General features: G+C 54.3%; 1 protein-coding gene across 4 annotated transcripts in view; it reads left to right on the top strand.

Annotated features, from left to right (window-relative positions):
• Window positions 1-26125, top strand: part of COL22A1 (collagen type XXII alpha 1 chain) — a 248445-nt gene that overhangs the window by 17280 nt on the left and 205040 nt on the right. For 2 of the 4 annotated variants that reach the window (XM_048212494.2, XM_048212495.2), the window contains 3 exons: window positions 94-211; window positions 2245-2407; window positions 6218-6784. In XM_048212494.2, coding sequence (XP_048068451.2) covers window positions 2290-2407; window positions 6218-6784 — 685 coding nt within the window. In that variant the 5' untranslated portion in view covers window positions 94-211; window positions 2245-2289. The remainder of the gene's footprint in view (window positions 1-93; window positions 212-2244; window positions 2408-6217; window positions 6785-26125) is intronic. The other 2 variants (XM_026495370.4, XM_048212496.2) reach the window with 1 other exon arrangement.

Here is a 26125-nt window from a genome sequence, read left to right as displayed (position 1 = left end):
GTGCTTTTATCATGAAAGGGAGTTAGATTTTGTCAAACGCTTCTGTATCATTTGGGATGACTGTGTGTGTTTTCCTTTGCTCCATTGGTGCAGTGCAACACGTGGGTGGATTTTTGTACATTGAACCAGCCTTGCATTCCTGAGGTGAATCCCAGTGGTCACAGCGTCTGACCCTTTCAGTGTGCTGCTGAATTCAGGTTTCTAGACTCCTGTAAGTACTTTTGCATCTCATTCATAAGGGATGTTGGTCTGCAGTTTTCTCTTTATTTGTGTGTGTATTTGGGAAGATGCATGACCAAGATTTCTCTAGAAACCTGGAGAGCACAACGTGGTTTTGCCCTGCTTCCACCCAGTTTCAACAGTGAGGAAAATGACCACATTTCTTGAGCCCTGGAAAATACCTGACACTATGGCTATTACCCCTTTATCTCCTCGATCCACATTTTACTTATTAGTTCATTTAAAAAACGACAGCTCAGTGTTGTTGCTAATATTTGGATTTGCTGTATCCACGAAGGTCCTGGAAAGGGAGGGGGCTCAAAGCCCAGAGGGGGCTGGGTTCAAGTCCTGGTCCCTCCTTGGTGACCTGGGGACAGACACATATCTTCTCCATCTTAGTCTCCTCTTTTGCCGAGGGGAAGCGATGATGCCTGTCTTGAAGGTCATGTGAGTTCATGCGACAATCAGAAAGTGCCTGGCACACGGCAGATAATACATGGTAGCTATTCAGTAACTTTCATGGCTCTTTGAAAATGTCTGTATTCTTCTACTAACGAAGGGCTCCTAGCCACCTCAGATAATAACATGACCGCATCATTCACTACTAAATCTAATATTTACTTGTCAAATGCCCACCGTGTGCCAGGAACTGTTCTAGGTTCTGGGCAGCAGAATGAACAAGACAGACAATCTGTGCTTTCCTATAGCTTTGAAGGATGAGAGGGGTGGGCAGCCCACTGGACTTGCTGAGATTCTGTGTCTCTCCTCCCTCTGGGCCCTCGGGTCCTGACCTTGGCCTCTGCCCCTCCATGTACCGTTTTGGAAGTGTGCCTCTCTTCCTGCTTCTGTGGCTGCCTCCCGAATATGATACTTTCGAGGTGTTTTCAGGTGGGCTCTGTGCACTTATGAGGGGGCCGTTAGTGATGAGGGCATTTTGCCCTGAGGGTGGTGGGGACTGGAGTGAAAATTCAGGTGCCTGCCCGGAGAAGAGCCCTCATACCTGTCCTGCCTGGGGGAAGTCTCCCAGTGCCATGCCTTGGCTCTCCTTTGGGGCTTTGCAGATGCTGTTCCCTCTGCTTGAAAGGATCACCTGCTTTTTTTTCTGGTTGAGTCCCACTCAGTTTTCCAAAATTGGCTTGGCTGTCACTTGTCCAGGAGTCCTGGCATACCCCTGAAATGGTCACGTGACAACACCGCCCCAGTGCTCCTGTCACCCCCTGAGCATCCTTGTGCCAGTGCCCAGGGCCCACCTCTTACCTGTCTCCCAGGTGTCACTGAGCACCCTTGAGGGTGGGGGTTCGGTGTCCTTCATCTGCCTGCCCTCAACACCTGGCACATGAGGGCAACTGATAAACATCTCAGAATTCTATAACCTGTTTTTCCTTTCCTGGATCTTGGCTTTAACAGTGACAACTACTTTTTGAAATGAATATCCCCGTGAAAACAAAATACGTAGAAGGAGAAGTACAGTTAGCTAATAAGCGTCAGAGATCAAAGAAATGCATAGAAAGCAAAAAGCAATGTCTCCCCCATAGAGCGGCTGATGGAGGGGGCGGTGGTGTCCCTGCTGCCGGGCTGCGGTGAGGGGGACGCCCCACACACTCCTGCACAGCTGGGGGCAGCGGGAGCCCGTACAACCTCTTCTGGAAAGAAGTTTGAGAATTTGTACTGGGTCCTCTTAAAAGATTTGATATGATGCCCTAAGTCTGTTCCTACAGACCTGCCCTAAGACAATAATTAAATATGGGCCAAGATTTAGCTAGCAAGATGTCCTCTTAGAACATGTGAAACAAAGAAACTGCCTGTGAAATGCCCAGAAGCAGAGATTACGATCGACATGTGGTGCTGGCTCCGAGGCGTGGGCTGCACGGCCGGGAGTGACGGGCCGGCCGGTCCTCAGTGCGCGTTTGCTGGGGCTGGAGGCAGTGGGGAGGCTGGGGTGTGGCTCCCACTCAGGCCTGCGGCTGCTTCTCTGGCTTCATGGCCCCGAGACCCTTCTCTAAAGGTGTGTCCTTCTCCACCCAGGGCATGTTCCAGTAGATTCTAACGCCGTCTCTTCCCGGCTGAGAAATGCGTGTTCCCAGGCGTGGGAGAGCCGTGGCTGGCCTGCGAGGGAACCCCGCCATCTGCCTTCTCTGGATGCTGCTGCTGTGGCCTGGGGACGGCGGCTGCCAGGCCCAGAGGGCAGGTGGGGCCACCGTGGAAAGAGCCGGGGCTGGGCCCCGAGCCGCCAGCATGTGTGTGCATGTGTGAGAGGGTGAGCGGAAGTGAGTGTGAGGGTGAGAGTCTGAGGTGAGTGTGTGTGTGTGAGTGTGGGGTGCAGACGTGTGCCTGTGAGTGGGCGAGGGACTGAGGGCGTGAGAGCGAGCGAGGTGGACCACCCAGCAAGTGAGCGTGTCAGCTGTCCTCGCCAGTGCATGTGGTAGCCAGTCGTCCAGCGAGCGCATGTGCTTGTGCAAGCAAGAGTGTGTGAATGTGTGACAGAGCTGGAGAGAGGATATAACATTGCACATATGAGTGAGTCTGAGGCTGTGACTCTGAGTTATGAAATTGTCAGAGTGTGTATGTAAAAGTGAGAGTGCATGCGTGTGAGAGTGCACACGTGTGAGAGTGAGGTGAGTGTGTGGGGTGTGTGTGTGACTGTGTGAGCATGTGTGAGTGTGATAGAGCTGGAGAGTGTATAAAAGTGAGTGTATGAGTGTGAAAATCTGAGGGTGAGTGTGGGACTGTGTGTGTAAAAGTGAGTATAAGAGTGTGAGAGCGTCCGAGGGGTGTGGGTGTGTGTGACTGAGTGTGTGAAAGTGAGAGTGCAGGACTATGTCAGCATGTGTGTGAATGTGAGCGTATGTGAAAGTGTGAGTGTGAGAGTCTGGGGGTGAGTGTGTGTGAGTGCGGGAGAGTGTGTGTGCAGGACAGTGCAGGAGAACAACGGGCTGTCTTAACCCACATCCCGAGTAGACCGCACCGTGTGCCGTGAGCCTGTCTCTGTCAAGTGCGTGCAGGTTTTTGGGGACAGAGGGCAGGGGCAGGACCGTGTTGCATTGTCCTGTGAAGGATTTGGAGGCACACTCCAGTGGAAAGGGACACCCTGGAGGCCTGCCAGAGAGGCGGCCAGGACCACAAGGAGAACACGCTTCTGTAGTAGAGGGGGGAGTGGGAAGTTCGCTGCAGAAGAAGGGGCGGGGGCAGGAGGGTTAGGTGTGATGGGACAGTGGCCCAGCCCACCTGTCTGAGGGCCTCCTGGGGAAGGTGCCATCAGCACTGAGACGTGACGGAGGCTCAGGAGCATGAGCGGGTCCGGGTCACGGCACCCCCACAAAGGCTGCATGCGCGGCTCCTTGGGGCACAGGGGGACGCCTCTCTGGGAAGGGCCCCAGGGCGTCAGGGCGCGCACCTGGCTGCAAAGCCACCCCATTTTGTAGATGAGGAACCGAGGTGAAGACAGCCCAAAGCCCCCAGCAGGTGAGGAGGGTGCCCACACTGTGTTCCCCGAGCCTGCAGAAGAAGCAAACATGGACAGAAACCCCAGGCCTTGTGTTTCTGCGTTGTTTTTCCTGAGTCCCCTCTTATATTTCACTTTGTCTGAACCTCTCAAAGCCCAGCTAGCTGGAGAGACAGTGATGACGCTGCACGGCCTGGTCTTCATGGGAGGAATGTTGGGTTCTGTGTCCACGGAGATGAGCCCAAGAGCACACACAGCCGGCACACCCAAGGGCCCAAGCACCATCTCTTCCCATCCCTCACTTCACAGCATGGAGAATGGCAGCCCAGAGGAGAGTGGTGTCTGGCAGGGCTCACACACGTGGCTCTTGCCCATGGCAGAGCTGAGGGCACCCCCCCAAGGTCAGAGCCCTTCCCGAGATAGCACACCTAATTCTCACGTGCTCACCATGCAGTCTGCTCCCTAGCCCCCAGGAGAGAATGTATGAGAGTGCCACAGGGCCCCTAGGTGAGGCCTCTGGAACAAAATGGACCTTCTGCAGCCTTAACACAAATTTGCTCAGGGATTACAGCCCAGAGGCTGGGCCCTGCTTGGCCCACAGCAGCAATTACCCTACACAGGCTGGGACATTATTGTCCCAAAGACAAAAGGATGACCTTTTGTGTCAAGGAGAAAAACTCCCCAGGAATTATCTCTTCAGTTCACACATCTGGGCAAACACACTCCAAAAGCTCTAATCCTGTTAGGGAGCAATCCTGGGAAGACAGGGGTTTACCTCCGCTCCCGAGAGCAGATTACAGCTTGGATTTTAGAAACTCGGGGTAAAGGTAGATAGGGAAAACTTACGAGAGGCCCTGGTGTAGGGTGGGATGGGGAAGTGTGTGTGTGTGTGTGTGTGTGTGTGTGTGTGTGTGTAAGTACATACAAGGTTATTTTTCTGTTTTCTGAATTCATTGCTTATAAATATAAAATCAGAAATACAGAATAATAAATTTTACTCACAGTTCTGCTTTTCAGAGGTAAGCAATGTTTCTTTTTGTAGGTCCTCTGATGCATACAGACCCAATCCCACACACAGACAGTCCATCACATTGACACACAGCTTTTCAGACCCAACAAGACATTGGGAGAATGTATCTTGTTGGTAAATAAAGATCGCTTCAAGCCAGCGCTCTGTGGCTGCCGCTCTCTGTGCCGTGTGAGCCCACGCGGGTGAGCCTGTGAGCGGTTCCGTAGGGGAGCGTGGAGCTGGGCTCCAGGATTTTGCTTGCCAGTGCTGCATGAACTTCTTAGATCTCTTTTACAATTTTTCTTCCCCTGCGTCTGATTGTTTGATGAGGGTACATCCCTAAATTTGAAAGTGATGGATCAAAAACGCTCTCCTTCATAAGGCTTCTAGAACCCTGAAGATGGGTGTGACGGATCCCATGGCCAGTGGCAGGGCAGGTGGCTGCATTCTCTTGTGCACTGGCTACCTTGGCATTTTTTATACTTTTACCAACATGATAGTTTAACAAACTGGGTTTTTATTGTAGTTGTTCTTATTTCGTTTTTACGAGACAAATGTTTTTGCAGTGTCCAGAGACCTGGTCAGCTGCTGCTGGTGGTACGAACAAGCCTCAGATTCTGGAATAGTCAAGACCAAGGCTTCTTGATGCTTCCCTTATATGTTTGTACAGCTCTCTGGAGTTTAGAAACCCTTTTCCTCATCTTACCAATGGTGAAATGGGGATGAGCAAGCTCTCAGTACAGGGTTGCCCTGAGGATCAGAAATAAATTAGTGTCCTGTTTTGTTTCATCAAAAGCATTGTATACATTCATATAAAACTTGCAAAGTTTATAAAAATAGAAGCATATTACACATCAAAATATGCTTCTATTTTTATAAAGCATTATAGAATGTCTACAAATTTATATTGTAACTATATGAGTGCAAAATATTTTATGTGATTTATAATACTGGAATACTATAAACTATTTAAACATCTAACAAGAGGGTATTGGCTAAATAAATTATGTGCTCTGTGCAATGGCATCTTGCAGCCATGGAAACCAACATCCTCACACTGGAAATGGGTTTTCAGCATATTGCCGGATGTGGGGAAAACAGCTATGTATCAGCGTGTCTGATACAGTCCCACGTGCATTAGTAACTACATGGAAACAGAAAATAATTAGGTGTGTACGCTGTGGGTTAACAGCGTGATCTCTCTGTAGATGGAAACATAAGCGTTTGAAACATTTCTCGATTGCCTTTTATGAAATGAGCATGCATTATTTGCAGTAGGTTTACAAAACAATGAAGTCACTTGGTAACCAACACAAAAACTATTGGAGAAATTGATAGAGTGGTGTTCCATGATCACTAACCACTTTTATGCAAGGACACATATTGGCAGCTGGACCTCACAGCAACCTTGGGGACACTCATCATAAGCCAGTTCAGAGAACGAGGTTTGGAGCTTTAAGGCAGCCGGGGGAGACCCCCAGCCAGTGTGACCTTTCCCAATCCGTTTGCCCCAGCTCACCCTTCCTCTCCCCCCTCCCCTCCTGCAGGTTGCAAGACTGTCCACTACGACCTGGTCTTCCTCTTGGACACCTCCTCCAGCGTGGGCAAGGAGGACTTTGAGAAGGTCCGGCAGTGGGTGGCCAACCTGGTAGACACCTTCGAGGTGGGCCCCGAGCGCACCCGCGTGGGGGTCGTGCGCTACAGCGACCAGCCGACCACGGCCTTCGAGCTGGGGCTGTTCGGCTCGCGGGAGGCGGTCAAGGCGGCGGCGCGGCACCTGGCCTACCACGGCGGGAACACCAACACCGGCGACGCGCTGCGCTTCATCACGCGCCACAGCTTCTCCCCGCAGGCCGGCGGCCGCCCCGGGAACCGCGCCTTCAAGCAGGTGGCCATCCTCCTGACCGACGGCCGCAGCCAGGACCTGGTGCTGGACGCCGCGGCCGCCGCCCACCGCGCGGGCATCCGCATCTTCGCCGTGGGTGTCGGGGCCGCGCTCAAGGAGGAGCTGGAGGAGATCGCCTCGGAGCCCAAGTCCGCCCACGTCTTCCACGTGTCCGACTTCAACGCCATAGACAAGATCCGTGGCAAGCTGAGGCGCCGCCTGTGTGAAAGTGAGTGTGCGCGGGGCGCTGAGCGGAGCAGTGGGGAGCCCAGAGATGTGCCGCTGGCAGGTGGCGGGGCTGCGCCAGAGGGCAAGGGCCGGGGGTTCCTGAACGGCGGAGAGGGGAAAACCAGTCGGGCCTGCACCCCTGCACCCGGCAGGGCGCACACCTGCGTCCTTCCCAGGCTCCGCCTCCAGGGCGCAGGCAGGAAGGAAATTCTTTAAAGAGGGCTGGGTTCTCAGCCCCATGCACCTGGAGAGACCTGGGGTGGGTTCAATGCCTGGGAGTCTGGGCTGCATGTCTGTAGTGGTAACACATGTGCTCACCTGCAGGGCTGTTCAAGTCGGAGCCCAAGCTCTCAAAGCCCTTCTTTTTTTTTTTTTTTTTTAAAGATTTTATTAATTTATTCGACAGAGATAGAGACAGCCAGAGAGAGAGGAAACACAAACAGGGGAAGTGGGAGAGGAAGAAGCAGGCTCATAGCGGAAGAGCCTGATGTGGGGCTCGATCCCATAACGCCAGGATCACGCCCTGAGCCGAAGGCAGACGCTTAACCGCTGTGCCACCCAGGCGCCCCTCTCAAAGCCCTTCTTAAAGCACATGGCAGATGAACTATATCCGGCCCCCTTTCTTCTTCCAAGGGACTGCAGGGACTAGGGGTCTAAGGAAGTGGGCACAGACAGCCTTCTGGTCTGTAGCTGTGATCCCCAGTCAGCCATTTGGAGATGGTCAGGCCGTGCTTATCCCAGAGGCCAAGTGCTGTTGACCTGGTGCCCTCTGAGATAACCCGAGGTCGTCTGGAATCTGTTGACTGTGGCTGGGGATGGGCGATGGGGGAGGTTGGGCAGCAAGGGGGGAGCTGACAGCCCCTGGGCTTCTGACCCTGAAGGCTGACCTCCAAGACCCTTGTTGGGTCATTCTCAGGACAGCCTCCTGCACAGGACAGGAAGGGTGAAATGGGTTTTTGTGCACCCATCCGTGTCCAGCTTCTGTTCTGCCTGCTTCACTGGGGTGACATTTGTCCTTCCTGGGTCATGAGCAGTGTTCGGTAACGCCCCTCTCCAGGGCCAGTAGGTGGGGGCTGGGAGCAGGGTCTCAGCCTCTGTCTTGCGGACTCCTTCTGGGGACCGAGATTTCTCCGGTGGGAGAAGCTCAGAGGGTCACAGCTTACTGGGGACAGGGAAGCCTTGGGGTTGTGGCTGGCAGTGGGAGCAGCTGGGCATGACTTGGCAGAGCAGCGGGGGCGGGCCTGGCTTGCAGCTGGGAGAAAACAGCTAAACTGTCTGGTACCCGACGCCCTCGGGCTCTGTACCTCTCTGTGACTCTTCTCCTTTGGCTCACTTAATCTCCACTTCCACTTACTTATTCGTAGATACTTATTGGGGGTCTAGTTTTTATGTGGCCTTGTGTCGATTTCTGGACCTGTTGAAAAAGATAAGACAAAAGTCCTGCTCTTGGAGTGTTCATAGTCTAGATGGCAAAAAAGACACGTAAAAAGGGATAAAATGCTGTGGGGGTGATCTTAATGAAGGCGCCACAGTGTCCCATGGGGTTCTACTGTGGTTGTGTTCAGTGATGACCCTGAGAATGATGGAGGGCTTCCTGGAGGAGGTGGTGCTTAGACCATTTAGGACGTGCCTGAGCTGTAGGATGCAGGATTGAGGGATGGCATGACACAGTCAGGGAAGTGAAATGGAGCCTTCTGGCTGTGGTCAAGGAGGGAACTGGGGTTGGTGGCTTTGTACGATTGTCAAGCTCTCAATAAAGGAGGGCATGTGTGCTAAGATGAGGTGTGGAAGGCTTTTGTGCAAGGGTATGACACTGAGATCTGTGAGAATGGGAGGCTGGCAGGACAGCAGGACACAAGGAGACCCTTTACAGGACTGCTGGAGAAATTCAGAGATCAAACAGGGCTGGGAACAGAAGGAGCACTGAGGACCAGCCCCATTCCACAGATGAGGAAACAGAGGCCCCGAGTGCTCAGTGAAGGAAAGCTATCCGGTAGTGTGCGAGGCCTCGGCCGTGAATTTCACTTCATCCTCATCACAACCACATAGGTTATGGTGATGTCCTTCTCACGGTTACGAGCACACGCATGCTGAGCTCCTGGCAGGGACAGCTGCTAGGCCCTCAGCAGTAGGCCAAAGGGTTGCCATAGCCAAGACGGGAGAGGGCAGGAAGGCAGGAGAGACAGCCTGGGAGGGCCAGGGCTCAGGATTGACCTCTGGGCTGATGAGAGCCAGACACCGGGCTCCAGGCCCAGCCAGGAGGCCGAAGTCCAACGTGGTGGCTTTGGAGTGTGTGCAGCTGCTGTGATCCCAGAATGCCGGGAAGCAGGACTCCTCTCGACCCTGCCCGCTGGCATTTTGTCATCCCGCCAGCCTGGGTTCAAACAGGTTCTAGATGTTGGCCAGGCAGAATCTAGATTTTGAAGAACTTGCATGCCCAGGGCGTGGTTCTGGGAATGGTGGGAACAGCCCCAGAGAGGTGAAGTCACTGGGATGTGCTGCCCAGTTAATAGAAGGGCCGGGCTGGGGACAGAATCCGGACCTTCGGCCTCCATGTGCTGGCCTCATCCTTCCGCGCCCCGGACTGAGGCGGGGCCCTCACTGACCTTGGTTCTGAGTCAGGGACCGTGCTTTCCATCACAGGCAGTAGAGGACCCACTGTAACTAGCTTGGGGAATATAGCAAATTCATATCACACATGACAAAAAGGTCAGACGTCAGGCGGGCTTGAATGATGAGACCAGGGTCGTTCCACTCCTTCCATGTCTAGGTTTCTCCTTGGCATTTTCTCTGTTCTTGGCGGGCTTGGATGTCCGGGTCCTGGCATGGACGGTCCTCTGCAGAGATGTTGATGAAGGCTTTGTCGAGAGAAGGGTGAGGTCGCTAAGGGTTACTGAGCCCCCGGGAATGGTCAGCAGGAGAAGCAGGCTGATGGCAAGGGTGGAAGTGTGCTCAGAGACCCATGAGATGCAGAGGGGGCTGGAGTTACCCCAGGGAGCACAGCTGCTGTCTCAGTGGTGGCCTAGAGGGAGGAGGGAGGAAGTGCCTGCCCTCTCTGCCCTCTTCTCACCTCCCCTCCTCCACTGGCCTAAGCCAGTCTGACAGCAGCCCACAAGGGGCCCAGGTGATGGCGTCCCAGGGGCTAGCCTCCCAGGCTTGCAGCGGGCAGGGGAGGTGAGAACAGGTGTGGGAGGTCACACAGGGGCTACCTGTGGTGAATCTTAGGGCCACATGAGACTTCAGACCCAGAAGGGATGAGACCATGGCCCAGCAGGCCTGGATTCAGTCTGATGGACGAGCGTGGGTCTGCGGCTCTCCACAGACCAACGCTGTGGCTTCGGAGTGGAAAGAGGCTGACTGTTTGGGGCCGAAACCACATGACCGTGTCCTAGTCACCAACCCCACTCCATTCCCAGGGGAAGGGGTTTGATCCATGCAGGGACACTGGGGGCTGCAACCAAGAGAAGGGGAACCAGATGCCAGCCAGCTGGGGACACCGCACGTCCCCCATGATAACATTAAGAAAACTCACAGTAGCCAGGCTCTTCCAAAAGCCGAAATAGATGTAAGATGCTCAGTTGTCTAAAGGGAATCCGTTTTTGTAAATACAGCTGTAAGCTGACTAGGGGCCTGCTCGATTCTGGTGACAAATGAAACAAAATCCCCTTACAATTGCTTCAATTAGAAAGAAAGCAAAACAGAATAAAATAGCTAACAGTAACATACTGAAATACATCCAGTACGATTAAATCAAGGAGCATCACAAAATCCACATGGCCAGAAATCCCTGCTCACACAGGAGATATCTTTGGGTGTCTTCGGAACCCACACGGGGGCTCTTCTGAATCGGGGCCTCATACCGATGATCTGGGAAATCACAGACTAATGGTGTGGGCTTTTTGGTGTAGTAGTCAGTCAGTTCGATCCGACCTATTCATTCATTCATCCATTTAACAGGTGGGCGTCATAGTAGTCATCGGGTTTTATCATATCATTCATTCATGCAGTCTTCAGCAGCCCAGCAGAGCATTGTAGTAATTGTTCATTCATTCATTCATTCGTTCGTTCATTCATTCATTCAGCAGCCACACACCGAACGATTCGTCTGTTGGGGCCCACGCTGAGTTCCCAGGATGCAGTAACGGCTCTGACGTTCTTTTCGTTCTAGAGAAGCTCGCCTACTTGGGGCAGCAGGAACGTGGCAGCTAATCACACGAGGGAATGTGGACCCTGGTTACCACCTGCCGTGTCACGTGTCTCCTTAGTTTATGTGCCTGGGGTCTGCCTTCACACACGACCATAAGCTTCATGAGGGCAAAGTCTGTTCCTCGCGGTTTCCGAGGGCCCAGAACAGAGCCTGGAGTGCAAAGCAGCCGCCTAAATGTTGTTTACGGGAAATCGAGGGTGGGAACCTGTGTGAGTTCTGTGCCTGCTGTGTGACGTGCGTGTTAGAGGTGCCTGTGCCACGACCTGGCCCCTCCCAAGTGCAAAGGTTGAGAGTATTCTGCAAACCTGTAATCATACCCAACGTGAACTGAAATATTGACCTTATCTATATGTTGACGAGCAGAGCCAAACGGTTAGATTCTGAAGGTTGATGAGGGTCTGGAAAAGGCAGGCTGGCTGGGATGGGCTGAATACAAGCCCAAGATGTCCCCGTGCCTCGTCAGGTGGGAGAGACGCAGAGGAGCAGGACCCTGCCCAGGCTCCGCTGGAGGGAACAGAACCGGGGAGTCTGCTGTTCTCTGAGCCCTGACCGCTGACAGCACTTTGTAGTCCGCTCTTGCCCCGTTCCGCACCCAGCCCCAGGAGGTGGTGTCGACACCGAGTTCTGCGCACAGGGAGCCAATGCTCCAGGCCTGCGCGGGCCAGCACAGGTGGGCCTTGACCAATCAGGTGCTGGTCCTAACCGGGAAGTGCCACAAGGACTATACGCACGGCTTTTGTAGACAGAATGACAAAAGCGTTTCACGAATATCTTTTCTATTGATTACGTATTGAGATATGAATATTCTGGGAATTTAGGGACACGTACAATATATTAGTAAAATTAATCTCAGCTCTTATCTCAGCTCAGGTTCTTCTATTTGCTCAAATGTGGGTGCTGGAAACTTTACTCTTACATACAAAGTCCACACACAAGGCTCTTCCTCCTTCCCCCACCCTGTCCTTTGATGCTGCTGCTGCCGAGTGCAAGTCCAGCTTCCAGAGCCCATGCTTTTCCATCTCACGCTTGACTGCAGGAGGGTGGAGGGGCGGCTCTGACGGACAGCAGGCTTCCCGGGGCTGCCCTTCCGAGGGGAAGCAGAACCCAGGTCAGTGCACAGGAAGTGAGGGCCCGTGTCCGGGGTGGGGTGCAGCAGTCCCCGGCCCTGAGGCAGCGTAGAGGGGGGGTCCATGAGCAGTGGTTGGCTCTCAGCCCAGCTGAGAGTGACCAGGTGAGCTGAGGAGGGGTGCTGTGGAAACAGGAACGGGCCTGAGATCGGACAGAGCTTCCTTGGGGTGGCCATTGTGGAAGTTTCTGTGTCCACGTGCCCCTGGGCCACCTGTGGACCTGGACGGGTTTGCTCAGGATCTCTAGGTGCCTCTGTTGAACGTTCTGCTAAGAGCTCCATTAGAATTCCAGCTGCATATCGTACCACTTGGGACATGGCTGCAAATAGGGTACTTAGTTCTAATTTTTTTGTTCTCGCCCGTTTATGACTTGGTCTGGGCTTACCTCCTTTGTCAGAGCTCGTGTGTGCGACACCCAGGGTTGTCTAGCACTGTGATGACCCGAGCATCAGTGATGATGGGGTTCGACTCACACCCCAGGGCGGCCTGGCGGGTGAGGAGCAGCCCTGGGAGCTTAACCCTGTTCTGTTTGACCCAGGTCCTGAGTTCTTTCCAGTAAGTTGGGATATTTAGGGAATATCTTTCAACCCACTGATGTTATTGATGTCTCCCCACATTCCCAACGCGGGTTACCTTGTTCCTTCTGGTCTGTGGACAGCACCGAGGCACAGAGGGCCTACACGGCTTGCCCGGGATCACAGGGAGCCAGGTGTTCCAGCATCCGTTTCCTTCAGCGCCCACCGCCTGGGAGTTGGCCCGTCAGGCTGCTCCTCTGCGATCCTTTGGAGTCTAATACTGAACCGTGCTGATGCCTCGCGCCGGCCTGGCTCACGTGGTGACCAGTGGCTGTGTGCTGAGTCCATGAATGAAGCTAACAGTATGTGGCTCACTGTCCCCAGCCTCGGGCTCATGCAGGGAGGGGCCTCTGTGTCATGGCATCAACTCCGGCCTCTGCGGCCTCACCAGGTCCCCAGGGGACTCCATCTCAGCCTGGCTTCCTGTGGTGCGTGGGGCGGAGGCTGCAGACGGGGCCCAACCCCAGAGCACTGGCTGTAATTAAGAGCTTTCTCCACCCCGGGCTCGGTCGTGGCCACAAAACAACCTTTATATAGCTTATCGGTTGGCCGTGAGTGAGCCTGTGGAATGCCAGCTGGCCACAGCTGAGCGACCTCCGCCTCCTTCTATTTTGGGGACACTCAGTGGTGGTCTTCTCGCCCCTCTCCCCACGCGCAGGAGGCACCGTCCTGGGTTCTGTCTTCTAGCTTTCGGATAGCTGGGCTGAGATGCTGGCGTGGGTTAGGGCAGAGCGGCCTCTCCCATGCTCTGTGGTGCTGTGTCGTAGGACACGTGGGCACCCTCTCTCCGTCTCTCTCTCTCTGTCGCTGGTGTGTCTGTGCTTGGCTGTGTTGCTGTTCCAGAGAGAGTCTGGACGGCTGGATGTTCTATTTACCAATACGGCAAAGGTGGGGGGGTTTGCAGAGGGAGACCGACTTATTTCGTGTGGCAGGGAGATTAATTTTATGTTCACCTGTGGCTCTCCCTGGAAAAAGGTCAGCATCTACACCCCAGCTCTGCATTTAATTAGTGGGTGCCCTGTGTTCATTCAGCCCCCCGAGCCTCCGCTGCCTGTGTGGGGGCGAGCGCGTCCTCACGCCCTCGTCTGCCGTGACAGCATGCGGGTCAGCCCGGGCCTGGGCGCTGTGGCCATCGAGGGCTCACTGTGCTCTTGACTGTGGTTATCAGCCGGAAATTTCACCTTGTAAATGAGTGAATTATTAGGTTCACTTGAAAATGTGTCCTTTTTTTCTTTTTGTAGCCTGTCGTCAGTAAATAACAGAACTTACTGATGTAATAGGGAATGGACTGGATGGACGTTTAAGGGTACCGTGTCACAACCGTGGGTGTTCCCAGGCCTCTCTAGAGCACTGGGTTATTTTTTCCAACACATTTTAATCAATCCCCTGTTCTCTCGCAGACATTGTTCTGAGGCACAGGGTTCCTCCTTGAATAAGACATCTGTGATCCTGCTTTTAGAGTGACATTTCCAGAGGCCCCTGGAGAAGAATTGAGTTGAGCTTGGGATGCCAAGCAGCAGCAGTCCGCATCCCGAGTTCCAGGCAGAGGCAGTGGTGAAAGCCAAGGGCCTGGGGTAGTCATGCACTCTGGGTGCTGGAGGGGGGTGTGCGAGAAGGAGAGTGTTGTTATCCCCTGCTTCAGGAGGTGAAAATTGAGGCTTAGTTTGTTGGCTTAACGTTCCCAAGCTTGTCCAGTAGAAGGAGTCCAGCCACGAGTCTTTGGCCAGAAGCAGAGTCCATCTCGAAGCCCTGGGATAATCTGTCCCCTTGAAGACCCAGCAGTAACGCCCAGGGAAGGGCTTTGCGGCTGGCTATTGGCATGCCTGGGTGGCACGGCCAGCCTCAGAATTGCTCTGGGCCCCGTCTCCCTCGGAACCTGAGTCTCACAGCCATCCACGAGGGCACAGCCTGCTGCTGGCATTGTCCCCAGTGACCAGCTCTTCCTGACTACACAACTGCCTCCATCCCCACGTCCCTCTGCCTGCCCAGAGACTGGTGGTAAGGTCAAGACACACACACACACACACACACACGCACACAGAGACACAGGTGTGTGTGTGTGTGTGGCCACCAGACCCAGCTAGCCCTCTGGGTGGACTGAAGGCCCGGGAGGAGTCTGTGGCAGCATCAGCTGTGGGTTTGGAGCTGCCACGTGGATGTCTGTGGCTTGGCCCTCGGGGCCGCATCAGCCTCAAGAAGCAATTCCGGCTGGGCCCGCCCTTTGCCTAAAGGTCACTGGGAGTTCCTCCTGGGAAAACTTGTTATGATCGAGCTCACCCCCTAGAAATAGCAACTGGGTTACTTAATTCTGATTATGTGCTAGGAAATTTTATTAGAAAGTAACTGAAAATGATGGAAAGCTGAAAACCACCCATCAGTTATATGTAATTGGCATACCTCTGGGGAAGAGACACGGTCTTCCAGCTATGTCCAGCCAGGCTCATGCGTGGGAGCTGTTCAGAGCATGTCCCTGCCTGACTCCTGTCTCTTCCTAAAACCGAGGAACCCCTGTGTCAAAACCAGACATTCTGTCCCTAGCCTCCGTGGGGCGGGGGGTGTGTCCCGTGGCACTGGGAGGGGCGTATGCCTGCATACCCTCCACTTCCTCTGAATGGACCACCACTCACGTTGCTTCTGAGTCCTGGTTTCCTGTGATGGTGCAATAGTGTCTTCCTTGTGCTGAATTCTGCGTGTGCCCGCATGTGTGTGTTCCTGCACGCCGTACCCACAAGAGGTGTGCATCGACAGCGAGGTGCCGTCAGTGGTTCTGCCTCGCCCGCGCTGGTGCCCGGCATGCCTAGCTCTGCTTCCCTACCCTCAGTCTCCTCGCCTCTTACTGGTCTTGTGCGCAGCCATACAAAGAGGGTGCTGGCACCATTCCTACCTTGTAGGGGGTTGTGAGGATATAATGGGGCGTGGGAAGCGCTTGGCTCAGGGGTGGCCCTGAGCACCTGCAATGCAGTGTTTGCTTTTGCTGTATACATGTATATAGACACATGTGAATGCACATAAGGGCATATATACACATGTGCACACACTCGCATACATACATATACAGATGTGCGCACATGCACGCATGTGTATACACATACACGCGTGTACACACATATCTACATATATATGCACATATACATGTGTCTTGTGATTTGCATATGTAAATAACACAGAATAGACATATGTATACATTTTATGTATGTATGTGGGCAGGTATACATATACTGTTTTCCAGAAAGGTGATTGAGTTAAATACCTTTCACGTAAGGCAGTGTTTCTCAACCATTTCTTTTTTTGTCATGTCCCTCTGAAGGACCCTACATGAATGTTGCTTTCCCCCCAACGGCCTCCTTCTCTGAAATTGAATGCAAATGTATTTCAGCTGTCTGTTTACACACGTCAAAGGCGCCCTCTGTGGCTCGTCCGGAGTGGAGTCACAGCCTGTGCATTGCTGGGACCCTGATCTGAGGCAGAGGGGCTGGAGTGGAACCCCAGCTCTCCGCCTGCCCGCTGGCGGCCCTCGGCCGGGATTTCACGTCTCAGAGACTTGACTTCTTTGTCTGTAAAACTGAGACGATACTTACCGATCTGCTAGCTTTGATTGTGGTTCTTCTTACTGTGTTATCATACTTAGGATTCATGTCAAGTCTGTATGAAACAGAGCATGCCAACCATCAGAGTGCCCAAACCTGACATGGCGGGATCTGAGCCCCTGTCCAGGAAGGGAATCCAGCAGAGTTTAGAAGTTCATGGATCGCGAGCCATGGGCAGGACCCTGGCCTGTCCAGGGACTCGAGATCTTTCTGGATCAAATGCAGGGGACAGCAGACAACAGCCCGCAGGCCACGTCTGCCCAGACACCACTTTTTCGATTCAAGTTTTGCTGGAATATGGCATCCCAGCTTGTTCACATGTTGTGTGTGGCTGTGTTCCCACCACGACCTCAAGCCGAGTAGTTGTGACAGAGGCTGTGTGGCCCACAAAGGCTGTTTGCACCCTGTCCCTTTACAGGAAAAGCTTGCTGACCCCGACAGTGTGTTCTGACATGATGCCTGGCGATCCGAAGTCACTGCCACTAACTCCTCTGTGATCCTGGGAAGGTGGCCTCGGTTCCCTCCTCGGGTGCTGATTGGGGTGGGTGGGATTCCCCTTCGAGCGCCCCTCTCCCCACTCCTCTGTGTCTTGGTCACCATCATGCTGCCTCCACTGTGTGCCACCGTTGTGGATGCCTCCTCTGTTTGTCATTTTGAGGGGTCACCCGAGATCTGTAAGAAAGCCTCCTACCTTCCCTGGCCTCAGGCAAGGATTCATGTCCCAACTGGACTAGACGGGGCCCTGGGGCCAGATATGAATCGGCATCCTCCCTGGCCGCTGCCTGGCTGGAGGGCCTCGTGCCAGCCCCCGCACCCTTTCCTGGAGCCACCCCACGTAAGCATCCACACGGCGTGGCCGTCCCATTTACGGGGACCGTGTCATGCCAAGCATTCCATCTCATGGAGGTGGGGCTGCCTGTTTCACACAGTGGTTTTCCTTTAGGGTTGATGAAAGGGTAAAGAACAGTGGCCACAACTAAATTGGTACTATTTGCAAAAGGTGTGTATACATACACATGGTCTCTCTCTGTCTCTATATAAATATGCATCCGTATAATTAAAGACCTGGAGAAAGCCTGCATTTCTGCGTGCCTCTCACGTCCTGCGGCTGACCTGGTTCTAGCTGAACTTATTTCACACTTGCCAGAGGGGGCAGGACACGGGCCTTACACAATGTCTAGGGGCTTTCCAAGAAATGCGGCTGATGACTTACAATGCTTCTGACACATTTCACACTTACTGGAAGACGGAAGGAAATCCATTGTCAGTGCAGTATGTTCTAGGTGACTTGTTCTGCTGTAAAACCTGCCTGTCTTTGTCCTTTTAATTATAGACTCTGGCTTCTTTGAGTTTTATCCACCTGCCCCTCCCCCCCCAAACGTATACACTAAAACACAAGGCACACACACGCACACATGCTCGCACAGATGCACCCTGTGCGTGCACACACACACACACACACACACACACACACACACATTCCTCTGCTGTTTACCATCTGTGTGCGTTTGGGCAGAAGACTTACCCTTAGTTCCCTCATCTGGAAAATAGTATGCAACAATCTCCCATGTACACACATTGCAAGGATTCTGCGCATGTCTGTAGATTGTATGGCCTGAGTGATTGTAGACCTTGTCCCCACTGTCCCCACGTTCCCTGCTTCAGAGAGGCCTCAGCCAGAGCCCCGAGAAGGCACAGGACTAGAAAGGAAGGATGCTGGAGACAGAACCCCCAGCCAGCTCCTGGTGCCGTTCCCGTGTGCCTCGTGTCCTCGATGCAGAGATGTAGTCCTTGCAAGTGAAAATCAGCCGTTTAGCACTATTTCTCTGCACACTTAGAGGTAGCATGGACCACGGAAGTCTCCACCCTGTCACACCAGGCCCAGGAACCTGAGCTGAGGAGGTGATGGGAATGGGAGGGAAGGGGGCCCTGGCCGGCAGGGGATGGGGATGGATGCAGCCCAGCTTCTCGCCGTCTTTGCTTTGTATGAGAGAGACCGCATCCTCCAGATTCAGGGAGGAGTGACTAGAAATGCCTAAGTGGGCTCGGCAGCAGAGCATTCTCACGTCAAACAGGGAATCCGCCTGTTCAGTACATTCCGTTGTCTCGAGGTGGGCAATAGGGCCTGGCCCAGGGGAGTCTGAGGCACCGTGGTCCACAAGACATTTGTTGACTGAAAGCCACAGAGGGCCTTACGCCTCTAAAAAAGGATTTTTTTTAATAAAAAAATTTATTATCATCAGAGGTGTTATGTACAACAGAAAAATAGGTGAGCAGGGGGATGGGAATGAGTGGAACCCCATGGGCTGCTTTGGCCTCTCATCTAGGAGCTGGAACAGGTGAGGGGGAGAGAACAGACAGGTGGTTGCCAGAGGGGTGTGGGGGGCTGGGTGAAATAGGTGGAGGGGATTAGGGGTGCCAGCTCCAGTTATAAAGTCAGTCAGTCTTGGGGATGCAGAGTCCAGCACAGGGAATATGGTCAATAGTGTAATAACCGTGTGCGGTGGCAGATGGTGACTACACTTATCCTGGGGATCATTTCATAATGTATAAAGATGTCAAATCACTAGGTCGTACACCTGAAACTAATACTGTATGTCAACCGTACTTCAATTTTTAAACATTGGAAAAAACAGATAAGAAAGAGGGAGCCAGGACACTGCAGTGAGGACCTGTTAAACTCTGGGCTCTCGAGGATTTTCTCTCTTTCTCTCCCCCCTTCCCTCCCTGCGTCCCTCCCGGGAGCCCCGAGTTGAAGTCCTGGGTTTGCCGTTTATCATCTCCTTACTGATTATGTAACCCTGCGCTTGGTTTCTCCATCTGTACAATGGCTACAGCTATCCCTCCTCCTCCCGTGCGATTTACATGCACTAAACATAGACAGTGCTCCGGGCAGCGCCTGGCCCACAGCACGTGTTGGACCCGTGTCCGTGCTCGCTCTTCTCGGCTGCCCATAGGTCCTTGGGGAAGTCGCATGAGCTCTTACCTGAAACACGGGGATGAGAAACCTGTTTGATAGCTTTGCTACAGTGTCTTCATCATCAGTTCAGGAAATCCTCATTAAATGCTTCCCAGGAGCCGGAAACTCTGGCTGCAGGTTATGCGAGTGTGGGACTTAATGTGACCAACACAGCTCTGTTGATACGGAGCTTCTATCTCAGGAGAAAAAAAAACACATTAAAACGTTAGCATGTAAAAGTGATGAATGAAAACCACAATGAGACACCTCGCACCTGTCAGAATGACTCTGGAAAAGACTAGAAATAACAAGTGTTAGTGAGGCTATGGAGCAAGGGAACCTTTGTGGGCTGTTGGTGGGAACGTGAATTGGTGCAGACACTGGGAATATAGGGTACAGGTCCTTCAAAACATCGAAGAGAGAACCTCCGCGTGATCCAGCAGCTCCGCCTCTGAAAATACACCCAAAGGAAAGGAAATCACTAATGGAAAACATACCTGCCTTGTTCGTTATTTACAAAAGCCAGGGTGTAGAAACAATGTAAGCGTCCACGTAGGGGTGAATGGGTACAAGAGGCTGAGGTGTTCACTATAAGGGAAAATCATTTGGCCATAAAAAATGAGGGGATCTTACCCTCTGTAACAACACGGGTGGACCTTGAAGGCATTGTGTTGAGGGTAAAGGCAGAGCTGGGCAGATGGGTAGGCATTCCCCAAGAAGAGGGTTTGGGGCAGGGGCGGGGGGTGGAGGGGTTGGCTGGAAAGTGGGAAATGTGGGCAGAGGGTTGAACAGTGAGTCCAGCACATAGTAATGTTCTCCTGAGGAACCAGAAGCTGGAGGGACCGGGCAGCTGGTTCATGGTCAGCTAGGAGGAGGAGGAGTGGCTGCTGCGTGAGGCCCCCCCACAGCTTCATTCTCCAGGTGTGGGCGTGGCAGGTGCTCAGAGCCCGGGGCTGCAGGCAGGGAGAACCATAGGTGTGGAAGGGCACAGAGCCAGGTGACCCCTCTGTTCCCCAGCCCTGGCTGACACTTCCGGCTGCAGACCCACAGAGATGCTTACAGTCTGTGATGGGAGGTGCAGCCCCAGTGGGTGCCCTGGACGGGAGGAGGGCATGTGGGCAGGGTCCCCAACCTGTCCCCAGGCCTCAGCTCATCTCCAGTTACAGCTGTGCCTTCACCAGCTGGATTCGTCCAGGGGGGTTGGAAAGGCTGCCCGGCTGCTCCCCCTTGACATCTGGCTGTGATTTCCCACCAGCCTCACCGAACTCTCCCCACAGGAATGCAGCCGGTGGCCATTCCGGGAACCCACCTCCACCAATCCTCTGGGGAGAGGGTGGGAACACATGGGGAGCTGGGCTGGCCAGGTCCACTTCTGCCCCATGACCTGGGACGCAGTGAATGGGTTCCCGGCCTTGCCGTGTGCTCCCACAGGCATTTGGGGCCTGGCAAAGCGGGGGGCTGAGTCAGGGCGCCCTGCTCGTCCCTGGAGACTGCCTTGGTCACTGGTGCTCTATTTCTGGGGACATGACCCTGAGTCTGGACACAGATAGGTCTGATCCCAGACCACATGCTAATGGAGAGAATGTGGCCGTGACTAGAGGAAAGTAAATCACACCTATCTTGCTGGTTCATCTCTGCTGAGAACCACAGAATGTCCCTGTGGGGAGGCATTTTGGGCTCATTCTGTTTTCCTGGGACTGCATGGGGAGGTGGTGTGTCCCGGCCACGGGGTGACTTAGGGTCAGCATTGCCCCCAGAACCCGGGCCTTCTTTGCACCCTCTTACCTCCTGCCCTTTTCCTCCAGGAAGTCTTATCTCCTCTCCATGTGGCGGAGTGAAATATTCCCTGGACTCACACGGTCAATTTGCATTTGGCCACTCCTTTGTTTTTCTATCTGCTCGGAATCCATGGAGGAGGCTTTGTTTCCTTACCCGTGGGTCTGCTCAGCAGCCCTGTCACCTAGGACCCTCACCTTGTCGTGCAGCCCTGGGGGTGCCCCTCATCCTCGGGTCCTGCAGAAGCTCAGGGTTGTGGGTAACTGACCCCAGACTGGGTGCAGGTGACCCTCAGCACCGGGTCCTGCGGTGGGAATGGGCAGGAGGGGAAGGAAGATCGCCATTGCGTGAGACCGGGGTGGCCTGAGCACTGAACTTGGCACTTCCTGCACTTTCTCCCCTGTAACCCCTGTTAGGACCCAGAAGAGCAGGTGTCAAGAGTGTGGACTCAGTTCTAGAACTGAGCAAACTGGCCTCGGAGTCTGAAAAGACAGAGGGTGCCGTACACATGAGGTCACTCTTCACTCCCTGCAGGGGAGCAAACAGAACAGAGACAGCGAAGAGGGAGCTTGAGGAGATGTTTGTTCGTGTGGACCTGATGAAATCGCCCCCAGCAGTGAATCTGGATCAGAGGCTTTGCATCCAAGTCAGAGGGCAAAGCTTTGGGGAGAAAAGTTCGGCGCTAGAAGCCGTACCCCGTCCTCCCCAGGACCCTCTGTCCTGTAAAACACACTGCAGTTCCAGAAGCTCCTGCTTCCCCCCAGCTGCTGGTGTTTCCTGGGTTTTGTTTCAGAGGACCTTTGAGGAGTGGGACGGAGGCTGTGGCCGTGCACCCGGCGCGGTGGAGGCTCTGGAGGGCGTTGGACCGTGAGCATTTCCCTTTGGTGGTATCAGATCCCTTACCTGTCAAACGAGAGGTCTGGACCGTAGGGTCATCCTTCAGGGTCCTTCCTGAGCCTCAGCTGTGTGCTGTAAGAATATCGTTTCTAGAAGCACCTCTCTCCGACGCGCCTGGTGGTCCAACTCAACCGTTAACCTTTCCTGCCATGTGCATCTTCCCCTGCCAGACTTTAGGGTGCGCTGGACGGGCCATGTGGGTTGTGCATTTCAACCAGGCCTGGGTTTGGATCCTACCTCGCCACTCCCTGCAAGGTGACGTGGATGGGCTGTGCAACCACTCTGAGCCCCAGCGCAGCTGCACGCTGGGAGTGGCCAGGCCCCCAGGAAAGCCTTGGAGACACTTGAGTGAAATCCCCTGGACCGCGGGCTTCCAGAATGCAAGACTTTTGCCCTTTCTGTTCCCGGTGACCTCCTAGCATCCAGGCAGACATGCCTGGTCCCTGCCATGCTAGACACTCCGGAAACATTGGTTCATGTCCTGCTCCACTCCCTAGTGGTTAACTTCCCAGCAGAACACAGGGGTCTTATGATCCTGACAGTGCCCCGCCTCAGCCCCTGCCCGCTGCTGGCCCCAGACCCCACCCTGCTGATCCCACCCCCATCTGGTGACCGTCTCACCAATTCTGCTCATTTGAGGTCTCCAGAGCCCTTTTTCTATAGATGGACCGTTTAACCTACGATGGTCTTGTGGTGGGCTGTAGCCCAAAGATGGGAGATGGTGGGGTCGGACAAACCTGGGTTTGGATTTTGCATCCCGAATGATGAGCTCTGTTACTTAGGGACAAGTCGCTGAGTCTTGTGAGCTTGCTGTGGGTCACTCTCCTGTTGCTTCTACCTACTTCCTTCCAGCTCACCCTTCAGGTCTCGATGGAGTCATCCCCAACACTCCAACCTGCTTGGATCCCCCTGTGTTCTTCCCATCCGTGCCTCAGAGCTTCCCACTGGTTATAATCGCCTGCTGGAGAGGTCAGCGCCTAATTTGGCCAATTTCTACCTTGTCCACTGGACAGCAGCTCCCTGAGGACAGAGCGCTGGTCATTGTGCCCATGATATCCCAGAGCAGTTCAGTGCCAGGTACACAGTGGGTATTCGTTAAATGTGGGATGAAGGAAAGGAAGTTTGCAGTTAGGTTTGGTGCCTCTCAGATGCCAACAGCTGAAGGTCACTGCTTGGCTGAGCCCAGTGGGCCGAAGTGGCCAGGACCCACGTGGCACCTGGGTGCTGGCCGAGGGCTCTGTTGCCCTCCCGAGTTCCCACTTCACCTCTTCTCCTGTCCCGTCCTAGAGGAGGTCCTCTTGGCCTCTGGTGACACCTGCTGGCGCTCAGCCCATGGGACATCCCTGGGAGGGAAAGGAGGTCCGAGGAACCCAGAGACCTCTGAAGTCCCACCCTCCTTGGATGGCCACACTCAGTAACTACCATTGCCTTCTGCCCCTCCCCACCCCAGGGCAAGCCAAGCCCCTTCCTCCGCAGGGCTCTGTGTTACTTGCTGCTCCCCCCTCCTGCCTGCTCTTTCTGTGGCTGGCTCGTGTCCATCTCCATGCTCAGCCCCAACGTCGCTCAGTCAAGAGGTCTTTCCAGACCCATGTATCCGACCTGCATCCTGGCCCCACAGCCAGTGCCTGGACATCCACCTACACACGTCATGCACAGCACTGACCACACCAAACGACCAGCTTGCTTCTGTGTCTGTCTGTCTGCTCTCTGCTTCCTGTACTAGCACGTGACCACCGAGAGCCCAGGGCACCTGTTTGCACTTGCTCTCTATTCTGGAAGGTTGGTGCCGGGCATGTGGCAAAAATGCGCTGGCTGAATGAGTGAATGAATGAATGAGCACTAATTAGGTGTCAGGCGTCATGCCACCAACTTCCCACTCACTACCCCATTTAAGCTGCAGGATGACCGTGGATGGGGAAAACCCCACAAACTTACATCCCTATTTCCAGGTCTGGAAGCACGCACAAGGGGCAGCTGACATTTGGAAGGGTGAGGTCTGCAGAATCCAGACCACCTTCCCCATCAGCCTTGCAGAGCACAGTCTCCCTCTGGCCCTGTTTCAGCCTCACCTTACCCCAGCGAGCAGACCCAGGCTCGGGCTGGGAGAGGAGAGACGGCCCCCGTGTGAGACCGTCTGCCACTGTCCAGGCCGCACCGGGCCCATCAACTGGTGCAGGCCCCACCGGCCTCCCTGACTCCCGAGCTCACCCCTGCAAACAGCGCTTGCTTACGGCCACCAGCCACCCCCTCCTTCCGCCCCTGCTGGCCTTGCCTCCTCCCCCTGAGCCTCCTGCTGCCTCAGCAACAAGGACCCCAGGGCAGGGCTCAGACCTGCTTTTAAAAAATGATAATCACAGTAAATAACTTGTAAATCATATTCAAATCTTTAAAGCAAATTTGAAAATACACAAAATCAAAAAAAGACAAAGAATCAGTCCAAGTTCTGCCTCCCAGAGGTAACCACGTTTTCAATATTCCATGTTCTTCCGGACCCCCCAGCATGTGAGAGAATGCTAGAATCACACCGAGTTGAATCCTGTCTCCACCACTAACTAGCTGTGTGATTGAAATGGGTCCCCTCGGCTCTCCTAGCCTCAGTTCTCTTGTCTGCACCGTGGGCCCAATGAGTAGCACCGATGGGCTGGACAAGAGGCCAAACAGTGCCTCAGTCAGCGGCAGACATGCAGCTGTGCCCGCGGGGGCTGTGATCCCAGCCTCTGTGCTCACGGCTCAGGGGAGACCTGTCCCTCCACGCCCCTGGCCTGTCTGGATGCGGGAACCACCAGGGTCGGGGGGCTCCGCTGGAGAAGACCAGCTAATGGGAGGAGCACCCCAGCTGCCTTGGAACGTCTGAGTAGCTTCTGTGAGAGAGAATGGGGACCTGTTTGGGCTTGGTACCGTCCTGCTGTCTGTCTATCCCGGGGTCGCAGTGCCCAGCTCTGAGGCGTGTCAGCGGGCACAAACGAGCAGACCTGGCGGGCAGAACTTGGGGAGCACTTGGGTCCCATAGGTGCAGAGTGAGGACTTTACAAGTTCGGGCTCTTCCTCGGCTGGAGGGGCTGCCTCAGGAAGGAGCAGCTGGCCGTCTGTCTGTGCAGGCTGTGGAGACAGACAGACTCGGCTCCCTGTTGGCTGGGTGACTTTGGGAGAGGCCGTGTGCTGCGGGGGTCAGGAGGCAGATGCCGCCGGAGCCATCGTGCTGATTTCTCCATTTGCTAGCTCTGTGGCCTTGGGCGGTCCATTTACTAATTCCTGAGGCCTTTCTTTCCCCATCTGTAAATAATAGCACCTGTCCCTTGAAGCTGTAGGGAAGACTCGATCCAATGTGTTAATGTGTTCACCAGGCTTAGGACGGAGTCTGGGGCAGAGCGGGCGTACCCGTGTCTGCTGATAGAGATACTGCCAGCCCCCAGCAGAGCAGAAACCATCTACACTGCACACCCAGCGCAGAGCTGGCCGTGGGGACCCTCAGTCCCCGGCAGCCCCTGGCATTGCTATCGTGATCGTTCGTATCATCCCGGGCCTGGCTCAGTGACTGCTGGCTCTCTAGGGTGGGAATGCGAGGATGCCTTCCTGGCTGGCCTTGGAGCAGCAGAGGAGCTGTGCTGTGTCTGCTGGTGCCTGATTCACGTCCTCCCTCCTCCCACCTCCACTTCTTCCCCTCCCCTCTTGGAACGCCATCCTCTCCTCCGTGGCCAGCGGCACTGCGTGGCGGCCGCCGTGACATTCTGGGTGAGCGGTGATCGCTTCCTGTCCATGGCCCGCTGAGTCCTCTGGCCCTGCTCCTTGCTTCCATGGTCCTGCTGATTCCCTAGACCAGGGCTTCCCTCTCTTCGACCAGATTCTAGATGTAGGCAGACCTTGATCCAAATCCAGGTACTCCTCCCATCCTGGTGAGTTTCTTACCCTTTTAGCCTCTGTTTCTGCATCTGTGTAATGGGAAGAAATCTGCCTATTTGAATGGTTGTTGCAGGTAAAATCCTCAGCTGGGAGATTGGCACACAGTAGGTGCTTAATTATCAGCACTCTCTTTTCCCAAATGAAGACACCAGGGGATGGCATGGCTTAGTGTTTTCTAGACAGAAGTGTGGGTGTGTCAGCAGAAAGCCGAAGGGCATCCTGGGCAAGCCCACTTTCCCCTTCTGCCATTTGGTACTGAAGATGATTGAGGTGTTTTTCCACAGAAACCTCAGTGAGTTCCTGATTTTTTCCCC

This window comes from Ursus arctos, unplaced genomic scaffold, assembly GCF_023065955.2.
Source record: "Ursus arctos isolate Adak ecotype North America unplaced genomic scaffold, UrsArc2.0 scaffold_6, whole genome shotgun sequence".
Classification (NCBI taxonomy): Eukaryota; Metazoa; Chordata; class Mammalia; order Carnivora; family Ursidae; genus Ursus; species Ursus arctos.
Note: the sequence above shows the minus strand (reverse complement) of the source record. Positions and strands in the feature narration are given on the sequence as shown.